Source organism: Lepisma saccharinum, chromosome 17, assembly GCF_977018435.1.
Source record: "Lepisma saccharinum chromosome 17, izLepSacc3.1, whole genome shotgun sequence".
Lineage (NCBI taxonomy): Eukaryota > Metazoa > Arthropoda > Insecta > Zygentoma > Lepismatidae > Lepisma > Lepisma saccharinum.
The window spans coordinates 21,336,766-21,361,061 of NC_139245.1; the positions used below are offsets into that span (position 1 = coordinate 21,336,766).

General features: G+C 37.5%; 2 protein-coding genes across 6 annotated transcripts in view; one reads left to right on the forward strand and one right to left on the reverse strand.

Moving 5' to 3' along the window:
• LOC146001576 (uncharacterized) overlaps positions 1–8,111 on the forward strand; it is a 27,281-nt gene extending 19,170 nt beyond the window's left edge. For all 3 annotated transcript variants that reach the window (XM_083139069.1, XM_083139070.1, XM_083139068.1), the window contains exons 4-6: positions 3,092–3,237; positions 5,393–5,581; positions 7,922–8,111. In XM_083139069.1, coding sequence (XP_082995195.1) covers positions 3,092–3,237; positions 5,393–5,581; positions 7,922–7,946 — 360 coding nt within the window. In that variant the 3' untranslated portion in view covers positions 7,947–8,111. The remainder of the gene's footprint in view (positions 1–3,091; positions 3,238–5,392; positions 5,582–7,921) is intronic.
• The window catches only part of c11.1 (maestro heat like repeat family protein c11.1), an 89,273-nt gene that overhangs the window by 714 nt on the left and 64,263 nt on the right, over positions 1–24,296 (reverse strand). The window contains exons 26-30 of one of the 3 annotated variants that reach the window (XM_083139065.1): positions 22,189–22,341; positions 21,570–21,704; positions 19,880–19,982; positions 14,527–14,713; positions 8,030–10,856 (exon numbers count right to left, since the gene is read on the reverse strand). In XM_083139065.1, coding sequence (XP_082995191.1) covers positions 14,565–14,713; positions 19,880–19,982; positions 21,570–21,704; positions 22,189–22,341 — 540 coding nt within the window. In that variant the 3' untranslated portion in view covers positions 8,030–10,856; positions 14,527–14,564. Of the gene's footprint in view, positions 1–8,029; positions 10,857–11,039; positions 14,714–19,879; positions 19,983–21,569; positions 21,705–22,188; positions 22,342–24,296 lie in introns of those variants that run through there. The other 2 variants (XM_083139066.1, XM_083139067.1) reach the window with 2 other exon arrangements.

Genomic DNA, 24,296 nt, shown 5'->3' on the forward strand with positions numbered 1-24,296 from the left:
TAAATATGAACTTACAGCCCCCTCTCCCCTAAAATGGAAAATTATGGATAAACCCCTGCATGTAAACACTATTCATTTTTGTCGTTTGGGTTGATGGGAGAGGGAGAAAAGGGACAGTTATTAAAGTAACGCTCATCTGGCCTGCTCTCCCTTATTCTCTGTCACTGCAGTATCGGCCGATACCATCACATGAAAGACTTACACAGAAGGGAAGAAATTGAATCCACAACCTTCCTTCCCCACTGAACATAGATAAAACGAATTCCACATTCACAACCTTCATCCGTCTGAAAAACTCCACCAACAACTGGCCCGGAAACAGCCCAGCATGATAGTAATCCTAGTTTTAAAAACTTCCACCTTTCTTACATCATGAGAGAGTGAGCAGGAATTGAAAATGACCACACAGCCTTTACCAAGGAGTTACATGCCTTAGAGAAGTTTGGGTACAGCTTTCACTTTTCCCATGCCTTTGATCTTGTCAATCAGCAGCTTACCAGTAGGGTGGGAATTTGTCCAGCATTCTTGGAAAATCTATGTTCAAAACTTGTGCTGGCCTTCCAACATGTCACAAGTAAGGGCAAACAAACCTTTGCAAAGGAACAAATGTTGCTTCTAGCGACTCAAAAACAAAGGCATTGTTGGAAAAATTTCAATTGATGTATTGGTATCGGCTCAGCCCTAATTATGAGACCAGTGTTATATTGTGGACATTAAAAAAACTGTTTATAGCAAGTTCACTATTTTAAAAGGATATGCTAATTGTAACCAGATCCACAATTTAATGTGGGACCCAAGCCTCACAATTTTCTCCACCACTGTGAATTGAACCTTGGACCTCTTTAATTGCAAGGCAACCAATACTGGGGATATTCCTGAGCACATGTATGGCAGCTTGCACTGTAGTGGGTATACCCTACTTCAGTATCCATACTTTTACAGCTCAATTTGGAAAAAAAATAAGTCAAACATGCAAAAGAATAATATTCAAAATATTGCCTATGATTAAAGTTACATATTCACAAAACATATAACATGTGATAGAATTTCCATCTACAATTATCTTATGACAAATACACTGAGTGCTCACTGAATTGCGACCACCTACATAATACTTTGTTGGTCCACCTTTGATTCGGCAGACGGACTGGACACAACATGGCATGGATTCCATGAGGTGCTGATATGTCTCTACGGGGGATCTGACACCATATATTCCTTATGGCATCCCATAACAAGCCAACTGTCGGTGCAGGATGCATAGTTCGAAGAGCTCGTTCCACAATATCCCACAGATGCTCTATGGGAGTTAGGGGGCCAATTCATATACTCATCTCTGTGGAATGTTCCTCCAGCCAAGCAAGTACAGTCCCACCTTGGTGGCACCATGCATTGTCATCCTGGAAAATGCCATCCCTGTGTTGCATTGTGGGATGTAAGTGGTCCCCTAACACCTCCCGATACACAACAGATCTCACACGGTCGTCCATACACACCAATGGTCCCAGTCCATGCCAACAGAAGCAACCCCACGCCATACACCCACCCCCACCTGCCTGTACAGCACACCATGCAGGAAGGGTCCATAGGCTCATGCTGTTGGCACCACACATGCACACGCCCATCACAGTGGTGTAGCAAACCGTGATTCATCAGACCAACACACCCTTTCCAATCGTCCACGGTCCAGTCAGCATGCTTGTGGGCCCGAGCGTGTGCCGCACAGTTGTGTGGGATGTGGGTGCCCAGTCTTGTATTGGTCCAGTAATTCCATGATGCTGATGGTGTGTTCAGCTGTCACGAGCCTTTTGACTCGATGCTCTCCCCGCTGTGTCATCTTCTGTACGCACTTGCAATTCTGTCTGTTGGTGGTTGTTGCCCCATTTTCTTGCCACACTCTGTACACCTTCACTGGAACGGGCACATCCGACCAGTGTTGCTGCCTGGGTTATTGATGCACCTGATGCTGGGGCACCCACAATCATGCCCTTTTGGAACGACGACAAATCCTGACCACCTCCCATTTTAACGTGTGCTGTTCAACTAACATGTAGCGTTGTGTGTATACATTCACCACGGTACTTCCAGTCAGGGTGGTCATGTGATCAGAGCAGCTGTTGGGCCGTTCCTTGTTGTTTGGAGGGGTGGTCACAATTCAATGAGCACTCAGTGTATTTGATCTGTTGAAATATAGCAACAATAAAAACAACAGTATGTGCATTACTTTTAAAACAAAATTATATTATGGCTGAGCTGATATCGATGAATTGATATCAGAAAGTATTGGTTTGAATTTAAGCAACAATATAGGCTGACAATTCTTCAGTGTCATGGTATGTTGTGGACTTAAAAAAAAAAACACCATGTGACACTTTCATGGAGTCTAAATATCCTGAAAGGTACATAAAATTTGCATAACTAAATAACAGCTATTATTCTCGTTATGCCATATGTGAACTTACAAAGTGGAATACTAAATAAAAACGTTTAAAAATATTCTAAATAAGTAAATTGTTACTCTATAGGAATAAATAACACTATTTGTTCAGCTCTAATATATCAATTATGCTGGTTCATGGCATAAAAGCATATTTTAATCTGAAAATGCTCAACTCTTTGTTCTTGTGGAAGGAAACTCTAAACCATGATCTAGGAATATTCCCAAAGCTATTCGCTCACTGAGACAGCAGAAACATGCCACCCCAAATCTCCGAGTGGAAATTCCATGTGCTTTTCTGAGGGTAGTCTGCCCACATACCGTGCTGCCTCGTGGAACATTTTCCATGCTCAGCTACAGCAGAGTCAAGCATGATGCTAGCCGGAGCTACGAAGAGATGTGGCCAACGGAAAATTTTTCATTCTAGAAACCTGCAGACTTCTGGCATGGAAATTCCATGCTTCGGCTCTGCGCATTTCACTGTAGTGGGCGTTACACCATTTGAATTCAATAGAAGAAGACAAAAGAAGTTCTGTTGTTGCATTTCTCCCCATCTCAGTGGGCGATGAGCTTAAGAATACAGAAAGATTTTTTCGGTGTGTCCGCAGTTGTCATCACAAGCATGTTTAATTTTTGATTTGCACCATCTTCCAGGTAAGATTCAAAATGCCACCAGATCCAATTCCTGAAGGATGGCATGAAGCATCCCTGAAATGGGATGAGGTTCAGGACCGCAATATTGTGGATCCCACATGTGCATTCTGGGAGCGTTACAGGCAGGCTCCAAAGAAGAAACCTTTGTAAGTATTTCACTATTATTTTTGTGATAAATAATGCAAATTGGTCCCCAGGTTGTGTAATGGTTTGCGAGTTTGCTCTTGGCATAAACAGTCGCAGGTTAAATAATGACTGGGGGACCACATTTTTTATGGTTATCTAGCTCAAGTAACTGAAGTGTGTTACATAAAAGTTGTGATTAAATTGACATACTGATTATCAATCATTGGTACTGAAAGTAGCTTTTGGTGTTGTTTTTTTTTTTTTGTTACACTAATTCTTAGTGTCTTCAGTTAATTGCAGATACTAAGGATGAGTGATGAAATGGATGATGGGACAAACACAATGTTCAGGGTTCAAACTTAGGACATCTGGCTTCATAGCATGTTACACTGACCACTCTGCCATAGAGGGCAGCACAATTTCATCTTTGCTGTTGGTCGAGTGGTAATGGGCCATGTGCCATTCCAAAACTCATCCCAGTGTAGAAACGATACCAAGGAAACTCTGTTGAAAGCCACAAAACCAATTGTGCTAGTGACCAATTGTGGGGAAGCATATACACTCTTGACAAATTTCAGTTTCTTCATGTGAAAGCCTTCATTCAAAACAGTACTCTGGGAAAGAAAAAAAAAAGTATGGCTACCGAGCACCTTGTGCAGAGGACACAGAAGGGTCTATAATATTCAGATCCCTAGTGTGGATGGGCAAATCCTATTTTTTTAAGATTTGGGTAATGAATTAAATCAAGATATTGGTAATGAATCCAGTGTTTGGATAACAAAGCCACAATTCAAGAATTAGGAGGCAATTCCCAGTTTTTTGGGAGCTAATTCTGGATTTAAGAACTTGGTCATGTATTATGAATTCAAGAACCTGGTTGTGTGATTTCAATACTTGAGAACAGGTAATGAACTGTTGATTCAGGAATGAGGCAACAAATCGTGGATTCAGATTGAATGTGGTGATGAGCAATAATACCACTGATATCTCTACAGAGTCAGAGCTATGAAAAATGAAATGTTTAAGCATTAATACCTTGACCCCCCCCCCCCCCCTTGCACACACAAAAAAGACAAGTTACATCAGAAGGACACCACAGTATATGTTTTGAAAGTTTGTTGTAAGTCGATGCTATGCTTAGGTAGCTAATTGAGACTGGTCCTACGGTTTGAAGTGGCATGAGAACCACTGTGCATTGTGCCTCCACCAAGGATCAAACCTGGGACCTTTTGATTAAAAAGGAAACAGCATTTCTACTATGCCATTAGGAATGCCCAACATAATGTTTTATTTCCACAATTATTGATTTATAACATATTATAACAGTCTTACTGTAATAGTTTTTCTTGTATGTACGCATTGCTTGCATTATAGAATTATTTTCCTGTAGTTTACGGTTATTACAAGCATAAAGGATTATGTGGGACAAACAGCAAGGAAAATGGCAATAAGATGGCACGAACATGATTTGGACATTATGAATCTAAACCCAAGAACAGGTTTGTCAACTCATATCATCGAAGAGAAGCGTTTGATTAAAAAGAGAAGGGTTTTAAAAAGATTAACGGGAAACACAGAGTTGAATGTCTGGGAAGCTTTGTTCATTGCAGAAGAACACGGGAATAAATTAAATAATGAAAATGATAACATAGATCCAGTATGGAGTTTTCTTTTTCACAAATGGAGTAAGCCACCATCTTTAAAATTTAATGTAACAGAAAACATCAAGAAACTTTTTGAAAACAATGATGAATTTGAATTACCTGATGATATTTGGGATTCATAATTTTAAAAAAATCTGAAATAAAAATAAAACAGACTGCTTTTTTCACAGTTAAGTTGCTATATTACAACAATGTAACATTGACAACATCCATTATATAACTGATTCCTTTTTTTTAAAAAATTACTAACCATTGTTATAACTGTATCTTTAGTCAAAATGAAAATAAATGTCTGATGAAAGGAGCATGTGTTCTCCTGAAACGTCACAAAGAAAAACTGTTTTCTTATGCTTCTAATAACCGTAAAGTACAGGAAAATAATTAGTCTTACTGTAGAAATTGTAAACAGAAAATTGTTGTTATAATTTTCACTACTTAGGTATTTGCTTTTGCTAATTGAGAAACAGTCTATTTGTTCATGTTGTCACTGTATTTTTTCCTCTCTCTCCAGGGAATTGAGTGAAGAACAGATTCAGAAGATAATTGAACTTTCTGATGCTAAAAAATTGAGGCTACCATATGTTCCACCCATCCCCGGTTATGGTGGGCACGTTCCACAGGTAGGAGTTGATATTCCTCTCAAGAGACCAGTGTACACCCCTCTGGATACAAGACTGTCAACATCTGAGGCCGTAGCAGCGTAAGTATTAGGGATAGACAGACATTAATATTCGCCGGAATCAATAAAGTACCTACGTAAAATTGGCTGATCTGATATAAAGTTGTAAATGTTCCTCGAAGAACAAGAATGGTTCGTTAATTTTTTTATTTAATGTGCAAGTAGTGACTGAAACAAAACATATGGAACCTTAGAAAAAGATCCAGTGTGTATAAACAAAAATAAGATATGTGGATTATATGTTTTTGTCTATAAAAATAGTGCATAGTAGCCTCAAATCAATGGGTACTTGGGGGAGTAAAGGTTGCCAGAGCATAGTGCTGACCACATCACCTTCAAACTGGCTGAGATCGAGAATATGTATACACATATATATCATCCCCTAAATATGCCTTCATGGCACAGTGTTACATGCATGGGAAATTTTACCTTTTACTTAAGATGCCAGAATTTTGCACACAGATGTATCAGATTGGTAGTTTTACCAGTAGAGTACTGATTAATCTGCTTTTGGCTTGTATGCTGGATATTCTAACTGAAAAGTCATACTGGGCTTTGGGCTAAGTAACTCAAATCTGGAAAGAATTGTAACATATGTTCTCTAGTATCAACAGAGAAATTCTTTGTTGAGTAGAAATACTATTACATTAAATTAAATCCCAGACTCAATGGCAGAGTAGTCAGCATAATGTGCTATAAAGTCAGAGGTCCCAGGTTTGAACCCTGGATGTATCTTTAGCCCTACCTAGTTTGTTGCACTTTTTCTCTCTCTGCACTCATCTTGGTGATAAAGTGCAACGCTGAGTCATCTACTTTGTTGATTTGGTGTCTGCACCTCATATGGTACGTGCTAACCTATCAATGAATGTTGAAAGCAGCAGGTAGGCATTTGTTGAATCTTCTGAACTCGAACACCACTATTCTTGCATGCAGCATTTATCTGGTGAACACAATTTCCTCGCAATAGCCTGACACTGAGATGCATCTGCAGTACACCTAGTTTCAAAGAGTGTAGTGAACTAGACTGGGCTATTGTGTTTGTCCTATCATGCAATAATTGTTATGATTACCCCAAGAGGTATAAAAACAATGTGTGGGCTGTTCAAAAAAGACCAGACTTTTGCAATCCAAACTTTATTACTGCAATTACAACATTACACATGCTTGTCCCCATTGCAGTGCTCCCATCATTTCTTCCACTGTTCGGATGCCTCCTGGAACATGTTTTGGGGATAGCTCTCATCTGTGTTGGCATGTTCTGCTGAATTTTGTCTACACTTACAAAATGACATCCTTTCAAGGTTTTTTCAACTGTGGAAACAGAAATAAGTCAATTGGAGAGTAAGGTGGGTGGGGCACGATGGTTTTCCCATGAGCAGTCAAAAATTGGTCGACAAGCAGTGATGTGTGACTTGGTGCGTTGTCATGGTGCAAGACCCAACTCTTGTTTTTCCACAGCTCAGCCTTTTTCTGTGCACAGCATCCCTCAACGTACCCTGTTCACAGTCCAACCAGGAGGAACAAATTCATGACGCACTACGTCTTGCTAGTTGATCGACTCATGCGCACTTTCTTTGGTCGAGGCAAATCTTTCCCAACCCACCTTGGTTTCCATGTCATAACCATAAACCAAAGTTCATGTTTTTCATGAATTCTTCGTCAGCATTGGCGCGATTAAGTTCTTGACTGATGTGAATATGTTTCTCTTTCTGGTCATCGGTCAACAGATGCGGTACGAGTTTAGGAGCAACATGATGCATGTCAAGTTTTTCAGTCAAAATTGCGTGACATGACCTGCTGCTGATGCAGACTTCCTCAGCAACCTCTCTCACAGTCAAACGACGATTTGTGCGAATTATGGACCGAACAGCATCGATGTGTTCATTGTTGGTTGATGTCGAAGGTCTTCCAGATCTTCCTCGATCGATGTTCTGCTTTCTTTGAAACACCAAAACCACTCATGACACTGCAATCAGGTCACACAGTCGTTCCTAAAGGCTTGCTGAAGCATTTGCCACATTTCTCTAAACGATTTCCCCAGTTTAAAGCAAAATTTCACACAAACACGCTGCTCCACTAGGTCTTCCATCTTCATTGGGAAGCGAAAGTGAAGAGAGGTTACTGCACGTGTTTACTTTGGTGGCTCTAAGCAGACTACTGGTGACCATAGCATGATGCGGCAGGCGACAGTGTGTTTCTGACCATTGCTACTAGAGAGTGCCTCATGCTGGAACTCTCTATAAACAATGGTTCGCGCACATTGACAAAAGTCTGGTCTCTTTTTTAACAGCCCCTCATAAAATAACCTTATACAGAAAGATTGTTGCATTAAACTACTTACATTTTCCCTTTCTTTTACAGGAAAGCTGCTGCTGCTACTAGTTAAAAAATAAGGAATCAGCATAGTTATTTTTATCATATCAAATATCACGATGAAATTAGAAATGGGTTATCATATAAAGACAGAAATCATGACTAAAAATGCAAATTTACTTCAATTTACAATATTAAAACTGGAGCCTTCCTAGAAACAAGAACTGTTGTAACTGGTAATCCAATAATATGAAACATGTACTTAAATTCAGAGAAAATGTTATTGCCCATAAAATCAGTCTTTTCCATGATGTATGTGTAACCCTTTTTTGCTTTATTGGTTAAGACTGCACGAAAAAAGCATTTTCCATAAAGAATGGCATCTGCTTGAGAGTTTAAATATTGTAAGAACAATAAAAAATAAAATTTGTGAAGAACTTCTCAGTTAAGTATTATTAAGATAAGCAGTTTCTTTTAAGATACCAATTTTCAATCAATATACTGAGTAAGAGAATATATAATTAACTTCTGCAATAAATATTTGCTCTTTTATATCAGATCTGTACACTTAAGGTGGTAATAAATTTTCATATCCACGTAAACACAATTTTTAAGTTATAAAAGCACATTCTCTCACATAAACATTGAGATACCTTCTTCCAATAATAGGTACATATTAAGCTAATACATATTCTTCACTAACAATTAAAATACCACTATTCAATCACTTCCCATTTTAATCGTAAAGCCTTGTGTGTGTTCTGTATATTGGTGTTACAGTGCATCTTCACTAAATTTTAAAGTTTGGAAACAATCACCACTTTTGCTCATTCCACATATTTATGGACACATCGACACAATCCATATATCTTACAATTGTTAGATAAATGCATTTTGAAACATTGTATTAAGTATAGAGGCGACACAAAGACATGAAGTACAAGAGACAAATGCACAATCAAATATGTAGTATATAAAGAAAAGTAGATTTCCATGGTTAGGACAGACATGTGAAAAATATTCAGTGATATTTTTCATTTCATACTTGCTGTTCAGGACAAAGAGAGTACACATATTTTATATTTAAACATATAGATACATTATTTTGTAATTTTGTTTTTATCTGCTACATAATTCATGGTTTTCTTGAGACTGTCATTTTTATGGCTAAGAATGGAGATTCAGTCTTCTAATTTATATCAGTAATTACCAAAGCAAGCCGTTAACACAGTGCCATCTTATTTTCTATTGAAGAGAAATAACTGATTGAGGGAATGAGGGAAACTATTTTCAACACTGTTTAAAGCTAATATAATGTCTGATTATACACTGACAATCATCCATGTATCGCATATCAGTATACAATAACCATATTTATTAGGGCTGAACTGATACCAATGCCAATACTGAAATATTGGTGTAAGATTATATCAATAGACAAATGATGCATAGCACTTTCGTGGGAGTCTAAATTTCCTGGAAATTATGCAAAATTCTAAATTTACATTTATTTTACACCAGTGTTATGGGAAAAAATTATTTTAGGATGAAGTGACATTTATTTTTATATTTTATATCATATGTGAACTTAAAATATTTAAAAATAAAACTGACGGATAGTTCCAATGGAATAAGTATATAATAGCATTTATAAACATTCTAAACTTCAAATTAGACAATGCAGTATTCAGTATCGGCATTGCTATTAACTGTGTTTTCATATTTATATATCAAGATTTAAAAAAATGTCAAAACAATTATAAAACGAAGAATAAATATTTGTATCTGTAACAAAATAGATGTAAACACACAGGGTGAATGGCCACTCTAGGACCAGTGTTTCAGCTCACATATCAAGTTGTCATTGGTAGAAGTTGAGATGCCCACAAACTAAGAATCCTCAATGTCCTCCCTTTTATTAGATAAATATTTTTTTTAATACTTTCTTGAGGTAGATTTTTCTTTGCCCACAAAAATTTCAGCAAGGAAATTTTATAACAAAGTCCTCTAATACAAACCACAAATTAGATTATTTCTACTACAGGAAATATGGAATGCATTAACAAATGGAATTAGGTTAACAAAATTTAGAAGGGTCAAATTCTTGAATTATACTCATTAACATACCTTTCCACAAAAAAAAACATTTGTTTTCTTGGTCAAAGCATAGTTCTCACATGCCATGTGTCAACATTTTCACACAAGTAATGATGTTCAGTTCACAACCATTTTCTGGTCCTGGACGGTATTCTTTCTGAAGAGAGAGATGTCATTTGAGTTTGTTTTTTAAGTCCACTTTATGCACAGAAAGGCTTTGAGGACTGGGCCTACAGTTTAAAGAGGTATCCAAACCAATATGTGCTTCCACCGTGTATTGCACTCAGGGACCCTTGAGTAAAAGGCGATGACGTTAGAAGGCCCAAAAGGAAGTGTCCCCTGTTTATCCTAGTGTGTGGGTGATATTCCCAGACAGTAATCGCTAGTCTCTAATAGAGGTCCTGCCAACTAATTTGGTAATCAAATTGCACAAACATCATTTACCCATCAGACATGAAAGAGTACACATTGTGATAGAATAACTATCACTTATGTTTTTTTACCTTCAAACTTCACTTTCTTAACCTTCTTACCTTTTATTATATTTAAATTTTCAAATCTTGTCTAGCCTCCTGATGAAAGCTGGAAGGGAAATAGGGGCATATGTCAAAAGTGAACATCATTACGAGTGTGTAGTATTCCTTGTTCTATACTTCAACTTTTCATTCAGTCCCTTCTATTACAGTCTGTGACTAGTGCTATTACTTTAACCTTTAGCAGGCAGCTGGCTTCAAACGAAATCACCTAAAATATGCAATTTAGGATGGCTGGTTTCAAACTAATCAACACCATGTGGCACAAGTAACATGCCATTTCTTGAAAACTACAGATGATATTTCAGGTCTGTCTTTTTTGTTCACTTATATACATATGAAGGTTTGACATGCTGAAATGACAAAATAATATTTTTTATGTTGGTATTCTTAACAAATGTATTTTGAAAATGCCAACCTTTCTCTAAGATATGCAATAAATATAAATAGACGTGAAAAAATTAACGTTAAAAACTGTACTTACGTATGCGAGGATGTTGTTCCTATTTTCCTTTCTTTAGAACTACGTTTCGGAGACAAACTACCCGCTTCTTCAGGTTCGTATGAAAAAAACTAGGTACTTAGCATAGTACCACGTCGAAATGTAATAAAAGGATTGTGGACAAGGGTTGGTGTGGATACATTTAAGATATTATATCCCCACCCCAGACGTATATAAAAAGCTTGTCGTTCACAGTTGAGCAGGAATGGCCGAACCTGCAAGTTGTATATAGTGACACACACAGGTTTTTTAGTTTAGTTTTTTAACATTTTTAATATGAGAATAGGTTAATTGTGCAAGTTTTTAGTGGATGATGAGCTTTTTATATATACATCTGGGGTGGGGATATAATATCTTAAATGTATCCACACCAACCCTTGTCCACAATCCTTTTATTACATTATTATTCGACGTGGTAATATGCTAAGTACCTAGTTTTTTCATACGAACCTGAAGAAGGGGATAGTTTGTCTCCGAAACGTAGTTCTAAAGAAAGGAAAATAGGAACAACATACTCGTATACGTAAGTACAGTTTTTAACATTAATTTTTAATGTCTTTTTATATTCTGGAATTGTGAGTGCACCAAACCTACAAAATGCTAAGATATACAATGCTATTTAAAATGAAACAAATGAATGGGATATTGCTTTTCAACCACTGTTTCTTGCCATTATGCTTTACTTTTACATGTAATAATGACAATTCTGAAAAACAAATTGTTCAGTGGGAGACCTCCAATTTTCAAAATGTGTATGTTTCCTTTTTTCCCAAAATTGGAGGACAGCAATTACATGTTCTTTTGTCATGCTTCCCAGCTAATTTGGTGCATCGATCATCAGTAGGGCTTATGATAGAGAGATGGCTACACTGCCTTTTGCATACATTTTTTCCCCCCAAGAAATAACTACCTTTTTCAATGTGACTTGGTCCAGTTGTAGGCATATACCACTGCTACATACTAAACTTTTTTAGTTCACTGTAGTTTATTGTAGTCAGGGTGCAATTAGGAAACATGAGACCCAACACGACCTGTGCCTACGAGGCCTTTATATTTTGGAAAAACCTCCCATGCCTCATAAAATTCAACATTAAAACCAACATGATTATTAGCATTGCATAATTATTAAATCCACCTCATCAATGGGTTATAATTTGGACTGATGTTTTTCAGACTAATTTGTGATTTATTTTTATTGCTTTTCCTGTATCTTTAGCTTGGTTTAAGTTCTTGTTGACTGGAACAAGTCATAGGCCATTTGATTTTGCAGAGGGGGAGTCTGAGCTTATTTCTGGATTTAACGTTGAACATAGTGCTGGAGGGTTTGCTGAATATGCTCAATCATCTAGATACATACATCCAGGACATCCAAGACAAGACAAAACTTTTCTTACGAATTTTTTTTTACCACTTCATGCCTTGTTTCAGTGCTAGTAGCCCATACTACTTTATCCTCTGTGTATGTAGCTATGCGCTACAGATTCATTCTTGTTACTATTTTTTTTCTATCAATTTACACACCAAAGACGTTAGTGCTCTATGGAAATGAGATCATGCTAGCAGAGAAGATGAAACCCATGAGATGAACCCTTTCACCCAATTCATGCATTATCACTTTATCACATTTAATACCTTTGCATTAAAGACTAGTCAAGTTTTACTCAGATATATTCATATTCTGATAGTGATCCTTTGCTGTCTGTACGTACCGTATTAAAGATCGTTTATCCTTCTCTTTTAATCTTTTCTGAAGAGCATGGAGGTGGCACACCCTCAAATTTGGTGTGTTTCAGGTTCCATACAAAGAATCACAGTGCCTGAACTCTCTCAAACAATAGTTTATGACAGGAAATCTGTAGAAGTTTGCGGTTATAAACAAAAAATTGAACTTTGGTCCAGTGGAAATTTGCTTCTCATAAGATGTTTTCACAGCAGATTTGTGGTCTTCATTCCTATGTAAGGTTATTATAAATGAAGCTCTTTCTTCTATTGCAATGTGATCATGTTTTCACAAGGAATGCATGTGAATAAAGATTCAATAATATGTAAATACTTCATAATCATGAAGCCTGTGCAGTGGCATGTGTGGCACACACCTAACAGCAGCCTAGATTGTGGTGGCCATAGGGAGATGCTGAATCCAAATTTTTGTGTAAAATTTAGATTTTCTTGTTCTTCCTTTTTTTAACTTTTGTTATTGGGAGGTAAATTGTATACATTTCACCTCACCCAAGTCCTGTTGATCAAAAAAAAAAAAAAAAATCACCTCCTCTTTACAATTAGTTTTCTCGCTACAATATTTTTGTACATCGTGGAAAATTTGAAAACCACGCACCTGAAAAGTTCCCGTTCCAAAAAGCTAACAGATGGGAGAGTTCCCTGTCCACTAAAGGTTAAAAGTAAAAAGCACTTTTCTATCAAATAATTCTAGTTGCTTTGTTTGTTTACATTATTTCAATTTTAAATATTGGTGCATTCTTTAAGTGATAATGAAGTGCACAACAAAACAAAAATAAATTCCTAATTATGCCAATGGTATTCATATCAAGATAGTACAATAACAGTTAGTAGCATGTATACAAGACACACAAATGAAATTTGATGGAGTAACTTTCTAATTAACATTGTTCTCACTTATCCAAATATTCTTTCCTTTTGAGGAAAAGAAAAGTAGAAATACTAAATAGTGCACTTGTGATGATTATAATCAGTAGAAGTAACTGAACTTTGACCCTTAAACAAGTGTATAATTGAAGAAAATTATATATATATTCAAATTATAATTTGTTGGAATGGTACAATGGAAAAGAAGTTATAATTACAAGTATGGCAAGCAACATTACATATGCATGGCACACAACAATACAAATCATTTTTAGTCTTTCTGCAAGACAACACACTCGCCAATCAGGATGATACATATAATCTTTACTCTATTTTTAAGTACTATTACTATTTTATGTAATACTATTCCATAAAAAAACACTAGATTCTATTATTTTCTATGCAGTACCTTATCAAACAGTTTTATCTTTCTCATCTCTACATATGTAGTCTTTGGTAAATATTACAGCCTGGCAAGATAAATAGTGGACCATATGTTCAGTGTAAAATACAGAATGAATATTTCACTGCGAAAGTTCTAAGTTCATTAAATAATCTAATTACTCAGAGCAAACATTTAACTCTACCCAGATTTTCTATATTCATTTACAAATATAACTGCGACAACAATATATTTTTAATATCTTAAGGAACACCTATAATCATTCCATCACTTGACTATTGCACAACACTAGATGACTAGACAAACACACTGGAACAAACTGCACTCATTAAATCTAATGCCCCACTGGATACAAACATACAAGTACCTCTTTACACTTTCTTACACTGATATTACTATACAAAACAACTAGCATGTTCTATTATGCAATGACACTAGCAATATATTTACAATTACAAATACTTTCAGATCGCTGACATGATACTTCTATTAAAATAAAACTTTCTTTCATTACCAGTCTTCCGCTTAGAATATTGTTGCTGGAAAGTTGTTTTACTGAACAAAGAGGAAGCTCATGGCATGGGCAGTCTTCACACGGACTCCATTGTTTTGGTCCTTGAGAAGCTGCATTAAGCAGCTACATATTGTATCTAAAGGCACCTCCATTTGCCTTTCCTCGGGGAGGCTTCCATATAACAAGCCTACAAAGGAAATTTGATACCTAGTAAGCAAGAATGTTAATTTATTGCAATTACAACACTGACACATACAAGCTTCCTGTAATGAAGAATTTGCATCGTGAAAATTTGAAGCAGTTTAATTTTTTCCTTCATGGAAATTCAGAGATACTTTAAACATAATTAATTCTCAATATTTTTTTTTTTTTTTTTACTTTTCGATTTCAATGATTTATTACAACCATCCACAAATAAAATGTTATTCGGGAATCTTACTCTCAACACAGACCAACGAAAACCCATCAGTATTGGCAATCACTTTTATCGTAAATAAACTTACAACAAAGAACTTGCAACAAAAATGTTAAGTTTCATCTAGTGAATTGAGCCTTGAAGTTTTTGTGGTGATGAATGATGAATAAATTCTCTCGGGCTATCAATCAGGTCAATTCTGGAACATACTTCTACCCTGAAGATGAGTGACGTTAGCTCTCGAAAGCTCGGAAACTGTTCCAGAATTGACCTGGTTGATAGCCCGAGAGAATTTATTCATCTAGTGAATCATCCTGAAAATGAGTACACCAACTATGGTTACATCTGCCATAACTTGCATTCATGTTACAGGACTCAGATGCAGTAAGATATTAATACACACACAAAATGTACGTACATATCCACATAATCGTTTATTTCACTCTATTACCTTCATTGACCACTGTCACCATCCACAAGCTTGTAATTATCAGCTTGGTAGACTTCTGCTACTTGAGCAAGTAAAACCAAGCAGTGACAGATGACACATCAGACAATCCAGCAACAGCATGGCACCTAGTGGCTATCAGCATAACTGCACAGACTAGAAGCCTGCCAAGCCGATAACTACAAGTTCCGACGTGGATGGTGTTGATGGTCAACTACACCGTCAATGGTCACTGAAGTTATTTGAATTTAAGAAATTGTTACACATATACACAAGTATATTTTGTGTGTATATGATGATAATTTGCATTACAGTCAACTCTCGATTCAACGACCTTTCACAGTTCCCAGGAAAAGGGTCGTTATTTCGAAGGGGTCGTTATTGGAATTTGCCCCAATTTTCTGCTTAAACTGAGCTCAAACGGACACAAAGATGCCTAGGAGATGGTAACACCATTTATCCTGGTAGTTATACAACCTGTTATGCACAGGACGCGTGTTGTGAGAAGGAAAATAGAACATGAAAACGTTTTCACAAAAAATAATGTTACTTTCTTTCAATTGTGCACAGTCGTTGCTTTTCCAGGAAATTCTTACAATTATAGTTTATGAGAAACCCGTTTGCACCTGGACCTATGGAAAGGAAAACAATCTCTCGCTTATTGCAAGCGATACTCGAAGATCCTTGACACCAGTCACACTGGCGCCAGCAAAAGTCGGAAGATAATCGGGCAGAATGAATGTTGGATTTTATATTGGTCTACTGGAGCATTGTCTGTTACAAGATTAACTGGTAAGATTAGATCTCTCGGGAGAAACAACACAACCTTTCTAGGCACCAGGCAAAAAAAAAAAGGCAGGGCTGTTATTTTCGTTCTGGTTCGGCTGTGTAAAATACATCGCAAGAAAAAAACAACACGTTTTCTTTGCTTCAACCAACTTCATTCACCCTCCCCCTTCCCCATTCAAGGGAGCAGTCCAAACTCCTTCCTTGACTTGCATTGTAATCCAGTGTGAAAAAGGAAATTCGCAGCTTGCGATCTGTCTTCACCCAATGCGTATTCTAGGACATGTCATTAAACAGCATCCCTGTCGAAAGTCATTTAGTTTGGAATTGAATTTCACTTTAAACTGTATATTTAGTCCCGATTAGCCCAGCAGCATAAAATGAACTGAAAACAAGCTTTATGAATCTGTGCATTTTTACATATCAAAATGGTAGATCGTTATTTACTCTCACGTTAATCGATGATTTAATGTTGGATTTAGGAGTATTCTCGATGTGTAAACACCCACTCCTCCAAAAGTTTTCCCCTTGAATAATGTATTTTTAATCGATCTCAGCGACCATTCCTACATTGAGCACTTTTTTTTTCTTCACATGAATGGTTCTGAAGAAAAGCGGATGCGAATTAAATTTACAGTTTTGCTTATCAGAAGGCGCAGACCATGAAGTTATTTTAACTCTTGTTTTCCTTTCTGGAGATCGAATTTCGTTATCGTTATCGTCAAATGAAAACAGCTTTGCGAGATTCAAAACAACAACTTTTTTCTTCGCGCTGGATGAGTCATTGCTGTTATCGGCAAGCAAGAGCTTTGCAGACGCTAGACAAAACACTGGCGCCAGCTGCATCATAAAAACAAGGAGACCAGCTGGAAGTTCGAGCAACAGGTGGCGGAAGAGAAAACTCCCCGCATTTTAAAGATAACGCAACTGTCGAAGACGGAACTTTTAACAGCAGTGTAAAGATGTAAAGAAGAAAGAAATGACCCTTGCTTTACGTTTTAGCATACAACAGACAATAATACGGGTAACATTTCCTATGCAGACAACAGCATAAAAAAACAAAAACAATTCTGCAATTATCAACATTGCCGTGCACACCAGTGGCGGAGAAGGAGCTGGGAAAAGGGGGGTCACTTTTTTTTCCTTTTCTTTCAAGAATATATCCAGAACTGGTTGCCCCATTTTAGACGTCAAAGGAAAGGAAGAGGGGTGAGTCCACTTCCACCCTCGCCTGTAATCAGCCCGTGTGCACACACGAGCAAGAAAATCGCCCCTCCCCCCTCCCTTTGCTGACAGGAAAGGGACACTTTTTTGGCAGATATTACGACACAATTAGGAAAACGTATGAAGTGGGAAACGGGAGTTATGATGCACGTAAGATCGAAGTAAACTTTTGGGGAAACCTGGATGACAACGCATTAAGCGGGTTGACGATCTTTAGTTCACCTATGTGGCTTTGATTATCTCTTAACATTTTCGCTTTTTTTAAAAAGAAGTGCTGCAGGGAACAAAGAACATGTTTTGAATGGAAACGGTTACTGGAAGTTGTCGGCTACAATAGCCGAGAGTAGCTCACTCACGGGAACCTACTGAAATCTAGGTCAGAGCTGGACAGATGGGCCAGACTTCCAGGCGCCACGCCACGCATCTGTATTTTGGAACATTCCTGCGATCTTCTCTCTCAAGGTGGTGTATTTATCGATGAAAGAGCTTGACCTGCCATACACATTGGCAAATAGTGTATTTATCGATGAAAGAGCTTGACCTGCCATACACATTGGCAAATACTGCAAGTACAGCAGTCATTTCGGGCTGCTCCCCCCTCCTCACCTGCGAGATTTCAGCAGCTCTTAGGACAAGGAAACAAGTCAAGGTCGATTTAGAATAACATCCAAGCACATTCAATCTTCTCTTCTCGCGTATCCAAGAGAAAGCATGGCAAAACAAGCCTGGCGTGTTGGGTAGCAGCCGTCGGGTGCAGGGTAACATTGGTGCGTTGAGGGAGGGGAGGGCAGAGGTCAAGTGCTATTGGTTATCACTCAAGCATGGCGTGGTGGTGTCTATTTTTAGTTCAGACCCAATTGTGAGCGGTAGAGTGCTCGTGAAGGGAATGAGTGGAAAAAACAACAATGCATTTTTCGGCCGATTTCCTTCAATTTTTCAACTTTTTTTCCAAATTTTTCAACTTTTTTCTAAATTTTTCACGGTTCCCGGGAAAAGGGTCGTTACTTCGAGGGGGTCGTTATACCCGGGGTCGTAGAATCGAGAGTTGACTGTATTTATTATTTATAGATTGTTAATTTACTAGGCCCAAAACATTTTTTTTGTGAATGATGGCAGTGAATCGTCAGAACTGATATGTGGAAAAAATATACAGGGTGAGTCAAAAGTCACGAACCATAGTGTTATTCACTTCAGCTTATACTGTCTATATGTTCAAACAATCCTCCCAGTTCTTCAGGACACTGAGGATTGTGGCAGGCGAAATTTGTGCAACACATTCAGTTATCTTCCCTTGCAGATGGTGTAGGTCGCTAATCTGGGTGGAATAAACCATTTCATTCAGATGACCCCATAGGTAGTAATAAATTGGTGTGAGGTCAGGGGACTCGTGGGCCACTAAATGGGGCCTCGCCAACCTATCCACCTCCCTGGAAACTGGTCATCCAGCCACTGACGTACAATTAATCCTTTAGTCCTATGGTTCCTGACTTTTGACTCAACCTGTATATTTCACAAGAAGCATGGATTTAAGTAGTGGATTTTAACATGGTACTGTTTATTTAAATAACTCATTTTTATTGTATGTGGACCTCTTTGTCATGTTTTGTGGTGTGTATATAAATGCACATATTGGTAGTCATTTTTATATAAACACTGAAATTAAAATTATTTTCTCAAAATTTTCCAACAAGGTTTAGTCCATGTGATGTTAGACTTTCAGTGCATTTTTTTAATGGATGTCTACTTCCATTGATTACTTAAAACTACCAAACTATGTGGTGCAACATTCCTTTGAGGGCTGAGGCCTGCCAGATAGCTTTTTGTTGGATGACACACAATAAGCACATTGAGTCCCATCGTCATAACTTTTCTGACTTTCAAGACCAGAGCCCACTACTTCTTCCTTTCACGTAACTCCCCAATTATTCTCACGATGCTGGGTGAGTACTGAAATTTTTGGGGGCTGCCACAGAGAATCAAGCATTGTACTGCTTGCACCTAAGGGTAGAGCACTAACAATTTGTCTTTATGAGAACCTCATTTAATTACTCTGTATTTAAAATCAGCTGTTTGGGCTTGACCATGAAAAAACTTACAGCACGGTAATTTTTCCTACTTTAGATACTATATATTAGCACAAAACACAACTATTTACTTTATATCCAGACTTGTTTTTCAAATTATATAATGTCCTGTACTAGCAAATATAATTTTCGGTTTACAATGTAAAAAATAAATCAGCAAAATAAAACCAATTCCAAAGTAAACTTCTTGCTGAACTCTGTAAATGTACATTACTTGTTCATGTAACATTTGTGACTTTATTATAGTGAAGTGACATGAGTGTACTTGCCTCTCCTTTCTCAACTAATTGTGGCATATACCTGGTCATCACAAATTTATTCTATGCACGGAGTGTATCTGATAGAGTACTTTCTATTTGTAATTTTTTTTAAAAATAAATATCCTCTGTAACTTACCCACAAACATGGCTGCATTCCCTCTTATAAGTGGCCATGGGCTTTTGAAGAAAGACGATGCATTCATTACAAATGATGGAGCCAAGTGACTAAGCTCCTCAACCTAATAAAAAAAAAGAAGTTAACTGCAGAGTTTGAACATACAGCTTATTTCTTACAACTCAACAATACTTGTGGGACAAACTTCTAAGATGTGTGTCCACAACAGGGCAAGCAAGGAAAAGGGTTTATACAAATGACAATTGTACAATTAGGGCAGGCGTATCTGGCAGTGCAGAGAAGTTTGAATTTAATTGACACTGTCCAATACCATGTCAGTCAAACTGCAACAAGGTTTACTGCTAAAATAGTCCAACATAAATTCATATTTCACTACAACAATGATTGGTTACTATGCTCAAGTTACAAGAGATATGCAAGAAATACTAACTTCGATTTGAAGTACAATTTTTAGTTCTACTGACCATATTGTTAGTGTCAAGAAGATAATAAGCACAATGAATACCATATACCTTAAAAGTCATAGTTGTTGGCCACAACAATAAAATATATACCTAGTCTTACCATAAATACTGTCACAAAGTTTTAAGTAAATTGACACAAAATGCTGAGAGATATTGTAATATCCTAATAACATTACTGAAATGGATGCATGACAAATCAAAATCACAAATCATTATTCAAAATGGCCACGCTTAGCACGCACACATTCCGTAAGTCTTTGTGGCCATGCATCAATTGAATTACGCAACACATCAACTGAAAAATGAGCAACTGCCTTCAGAAGAGACCGCTTTAAACTTTCAATATTGGGATGTCTCTTCTTGCAAGCCATCTTCTGAAGCTTGGACCACAATTTGTAGTCCAAAGGGTATAGGTCCGGACTTGCAGAAGGCCAGTCCGAAGTGGAAATTAAATCTGGTACATTTGCCTCCAGCCACTGCTGTGTTGTTCGGGCCCCATATGTTGGGGCTGAATCCTGCTAGAAGCTCCAGTTCTGACCATGGAAGAGAGTGTTGTTGACATTCTTGACTAGTCTCTCAAGCACTGTCTGCTGGTACACTTTGGCTGATGTTTTGACCCCTTTTTCACAGAAATTGAGCGTGCCCTCATAGCAAATGTTCCAGACTTCATTTCCACTTCAGATTGGCCTTCTGCAAGTCCGGACCTATACCCTTTGGACTACAAATTGTGGTCCAAGCTTCAGGAGATGGCTTGTAAGAAGAGACATCCCAATATTGAAAGTTTAAAGCGGTCGGTCTCTTCTGAAGGCAGTTGCTCATTTTCCAGTCAATGTGTTGCGTAATTCAATTGATGCATGGCCACAAAGACTTAGGGAATGTGTGCGTGCTAAGGGTGGCCATTATGAATATTGATTTGTGATTTTGATTTGCCATGTATCCATTTCAGTAATGTTATTAGGATATTAAAATATCTCTCAGCAAATTTGTGTCAATTTACTTAAAACTTTGTGACAGTACTTATGGTAAGACTAGGTACATACGTATACTGTACTGTCTTGATAATGGCCACAAGAGATGGACGAACACCATCCACATTAACATTGTCTATACAAGCTGCATTTCACAATATGTTTCCATATTGTTTTTTTTTTACCTAGTGTAAAGGTAACACCAAAACAGTGAATTATTTCTACAAAACCACAAATACAAAAGAATAAGAAACCTACCAATAGTTTTACAAGGTCAGTTATGAAATCTGTATAATGAAGATGACCATCGTCAATGAGGTGATGCTGGATCATTGAATTGACCTTGTCTGCTTCTAACAGCGGACTTGATTGCTTCAGAGCATATTTACAAGCCTGTGGAGCAGAGAAGACAAATCAACTATCATAAAGTTCAATTTTCAAGTTACTATTAAGTTTACCATCAAATCATTACTAACAAATTAATAATTTGTTCCTAACACAAACTGAATAGTCACAGGAACCTGTACAGAGAAACTGTGGTGGGGTGAGATGTAGACATGGTATGTCAAAATTGCAGGTTCAACCCCTAGCGGACACACGTTATATATTGCATGTTATAATACATCCTATCTGTGCCACAGACTATTTCATACGTTAATAAAAACCTTTAAACATGATACCTTGCTGTCCCATTGAATGACAACAGTCTAGGAGAAAAGAGCTAGTCATTTTTCCAGTATTCATTTCCATTGTAATGGAAGAAATATTGTTATAATACAAATCTTCATCACATGAAGAATGTTGGAAAAACATAACGATAAATATGTTTAGGTACTTATTTTTAATGAATGTCCAAGAGCTTCTTGGAAATGCTTACCTTGACTACTGATTCATCTTCATCGTTTAAATGCAACAGCATGGATACAATGTTTCCCTGCACCTGCTCTTGAAATGCCTGCTGCTTCATCCCTCCAAAATGGGCCAAGTCACCAAATATCTTGAAAGCAGCTGCTCGTATGCTTGGGTTGTCCTGCAAAATACACATATCTTGCAAATTTCTTACCTTTCAATTCTTTATACAGGGTGATCCAAAAGGTAGTGGACAAACTGTGAACCCGAGTCAGCACAGGCCTGAACCACATGATGGCAGAATTTCCTGTCTAAATGTTCACTCCAAACTTCTGTTGGTGATGCTATTCGAGACTTTCTCAATCTTGCCTATTCTGGGTGTTGGATCAGACATGGGAGTCTGATTATAATTTGACACCTTTTGATTACCTCTGTTGGGGGAATATCAAGAGCCTTGTTTATGAGGCACCCGTGGATGATCCACAAACACTCTAACCAGGATACTTACAGCATCTGATATGGTACAGGGGTATCTGGGAGAGTCCATCAATGTTTGCTTTGACAATGCAATCAATGTGTGCATGTGATATTTGCCTAGTTATATTTTGCACTAATTATTATCACATCATTGGTAAGTTGTTGATCATGTAGTTCCTGACGTTAAAGACTCAGGAACACTTCCTAACCCACAAGTTACTATTGTAAAAATGCCAAATTATAACTCTCTACGGACACCTTCAGTTTGTACAGTATCTTTTGAATCGTCCAAATAAATATCACAAATTCTCTTTCACTTGCAAAAAATACGGAACACCTATTGATTACTTCCATTAGAGAAGTAATCGGCCATATGAAATATTTGCTAATACCAATAAAGGATTGATATACATTTTACTGATACCAATTCCACCAATCTGAGATAAAATTTGCTAATGTTTCATGAAAACTGGAATTGTTCCATTCACCTCATTACCTGCTTCATGTATGTAAGCTGGGCTACCATGTTTTTCTTACCTTAAAGAAACTGTATATTTACATTTACTTTAGAAAACTTAGAAACATACCTGAATTATACCTTTAAATTCAAAAAAGTAATAACAAAATGGTACAAATTTACCATTAACTTATAGGCTATTTATAGATATTCTGAATCAATACAAATACCAGCAATTTTACCACCAAACACTGATATATCTATATTGGCTAGACATCCCAGTTCTATTTACTCCCAGCCTTTCATTTTGAAAAGAAAGGAATGCATACACTGAGAAGAAAGAATCACAATTAAAACGGACAAAAGGCAATGACACATCCCTTTTTTTCTGCAGCCCAATTTATTGAAATATAACATTATATTTATATAGTGAAACGCTGATTTTACGTTCTGGTATTTTACATTTTAGAGGTAGGGATGGAAGATCAGTCTGTTGGTGGCATCACCCTACTAGGTACGAGGGGGTACCCAAAAAAAACGGAATAACGCTGCGCTGGGCGGAGCTTCGATAGTACAAATTTTTCCCGCCAGGCAAGCCTCGGGCAACTCGTTGTGAGTTCAGTGCACCCAGTGGCTTCGCTGGGGAATGTTGTTTCTGGTCATGGTGATTTTTTTCTTTTTCGTAAAAGCAGTTTCGCTCGCACCTCGTTTTTTGTGATGGCTGATATAAGAGAACAGCATGCAGCTGTGAAATTTTGTTTCCTGCTTGGGAAAAATGCCACAGAAACGGTTGTGATGTTGAACACAGCTTACAAGGACAGCGCTACAGAGAAAACTCAAGTGTACGACATGTCAAGAAAGGTGACATGTCGATTGATGACAAACCCCGTTCTGGACGTCCGTCAACTTCCAGAACAGATGAAAATGTCGATAAAATTCGTGAACTTGTGCTCGAAGACCGACAACGGACTATTGAAGAGCTGGGGAAGTTATCTGGACTATCTTGGAGCTCGGTTCAGTGAATTTTAACGGAAGATTTGGGAATGAGAAGGGTCGCTGCGAAATTTGTGCCTCGCAATCTGAGTGACCAGCAAAAGAGTGTCGAGTGGAAACATGCCGTGCTTTGAAAGAAGAGCTCTGAGTGCAAGTTTTTGGCAAAAAACAGCATGACTCTCTTGCCCCATGCTCCTTACTCACCTGAC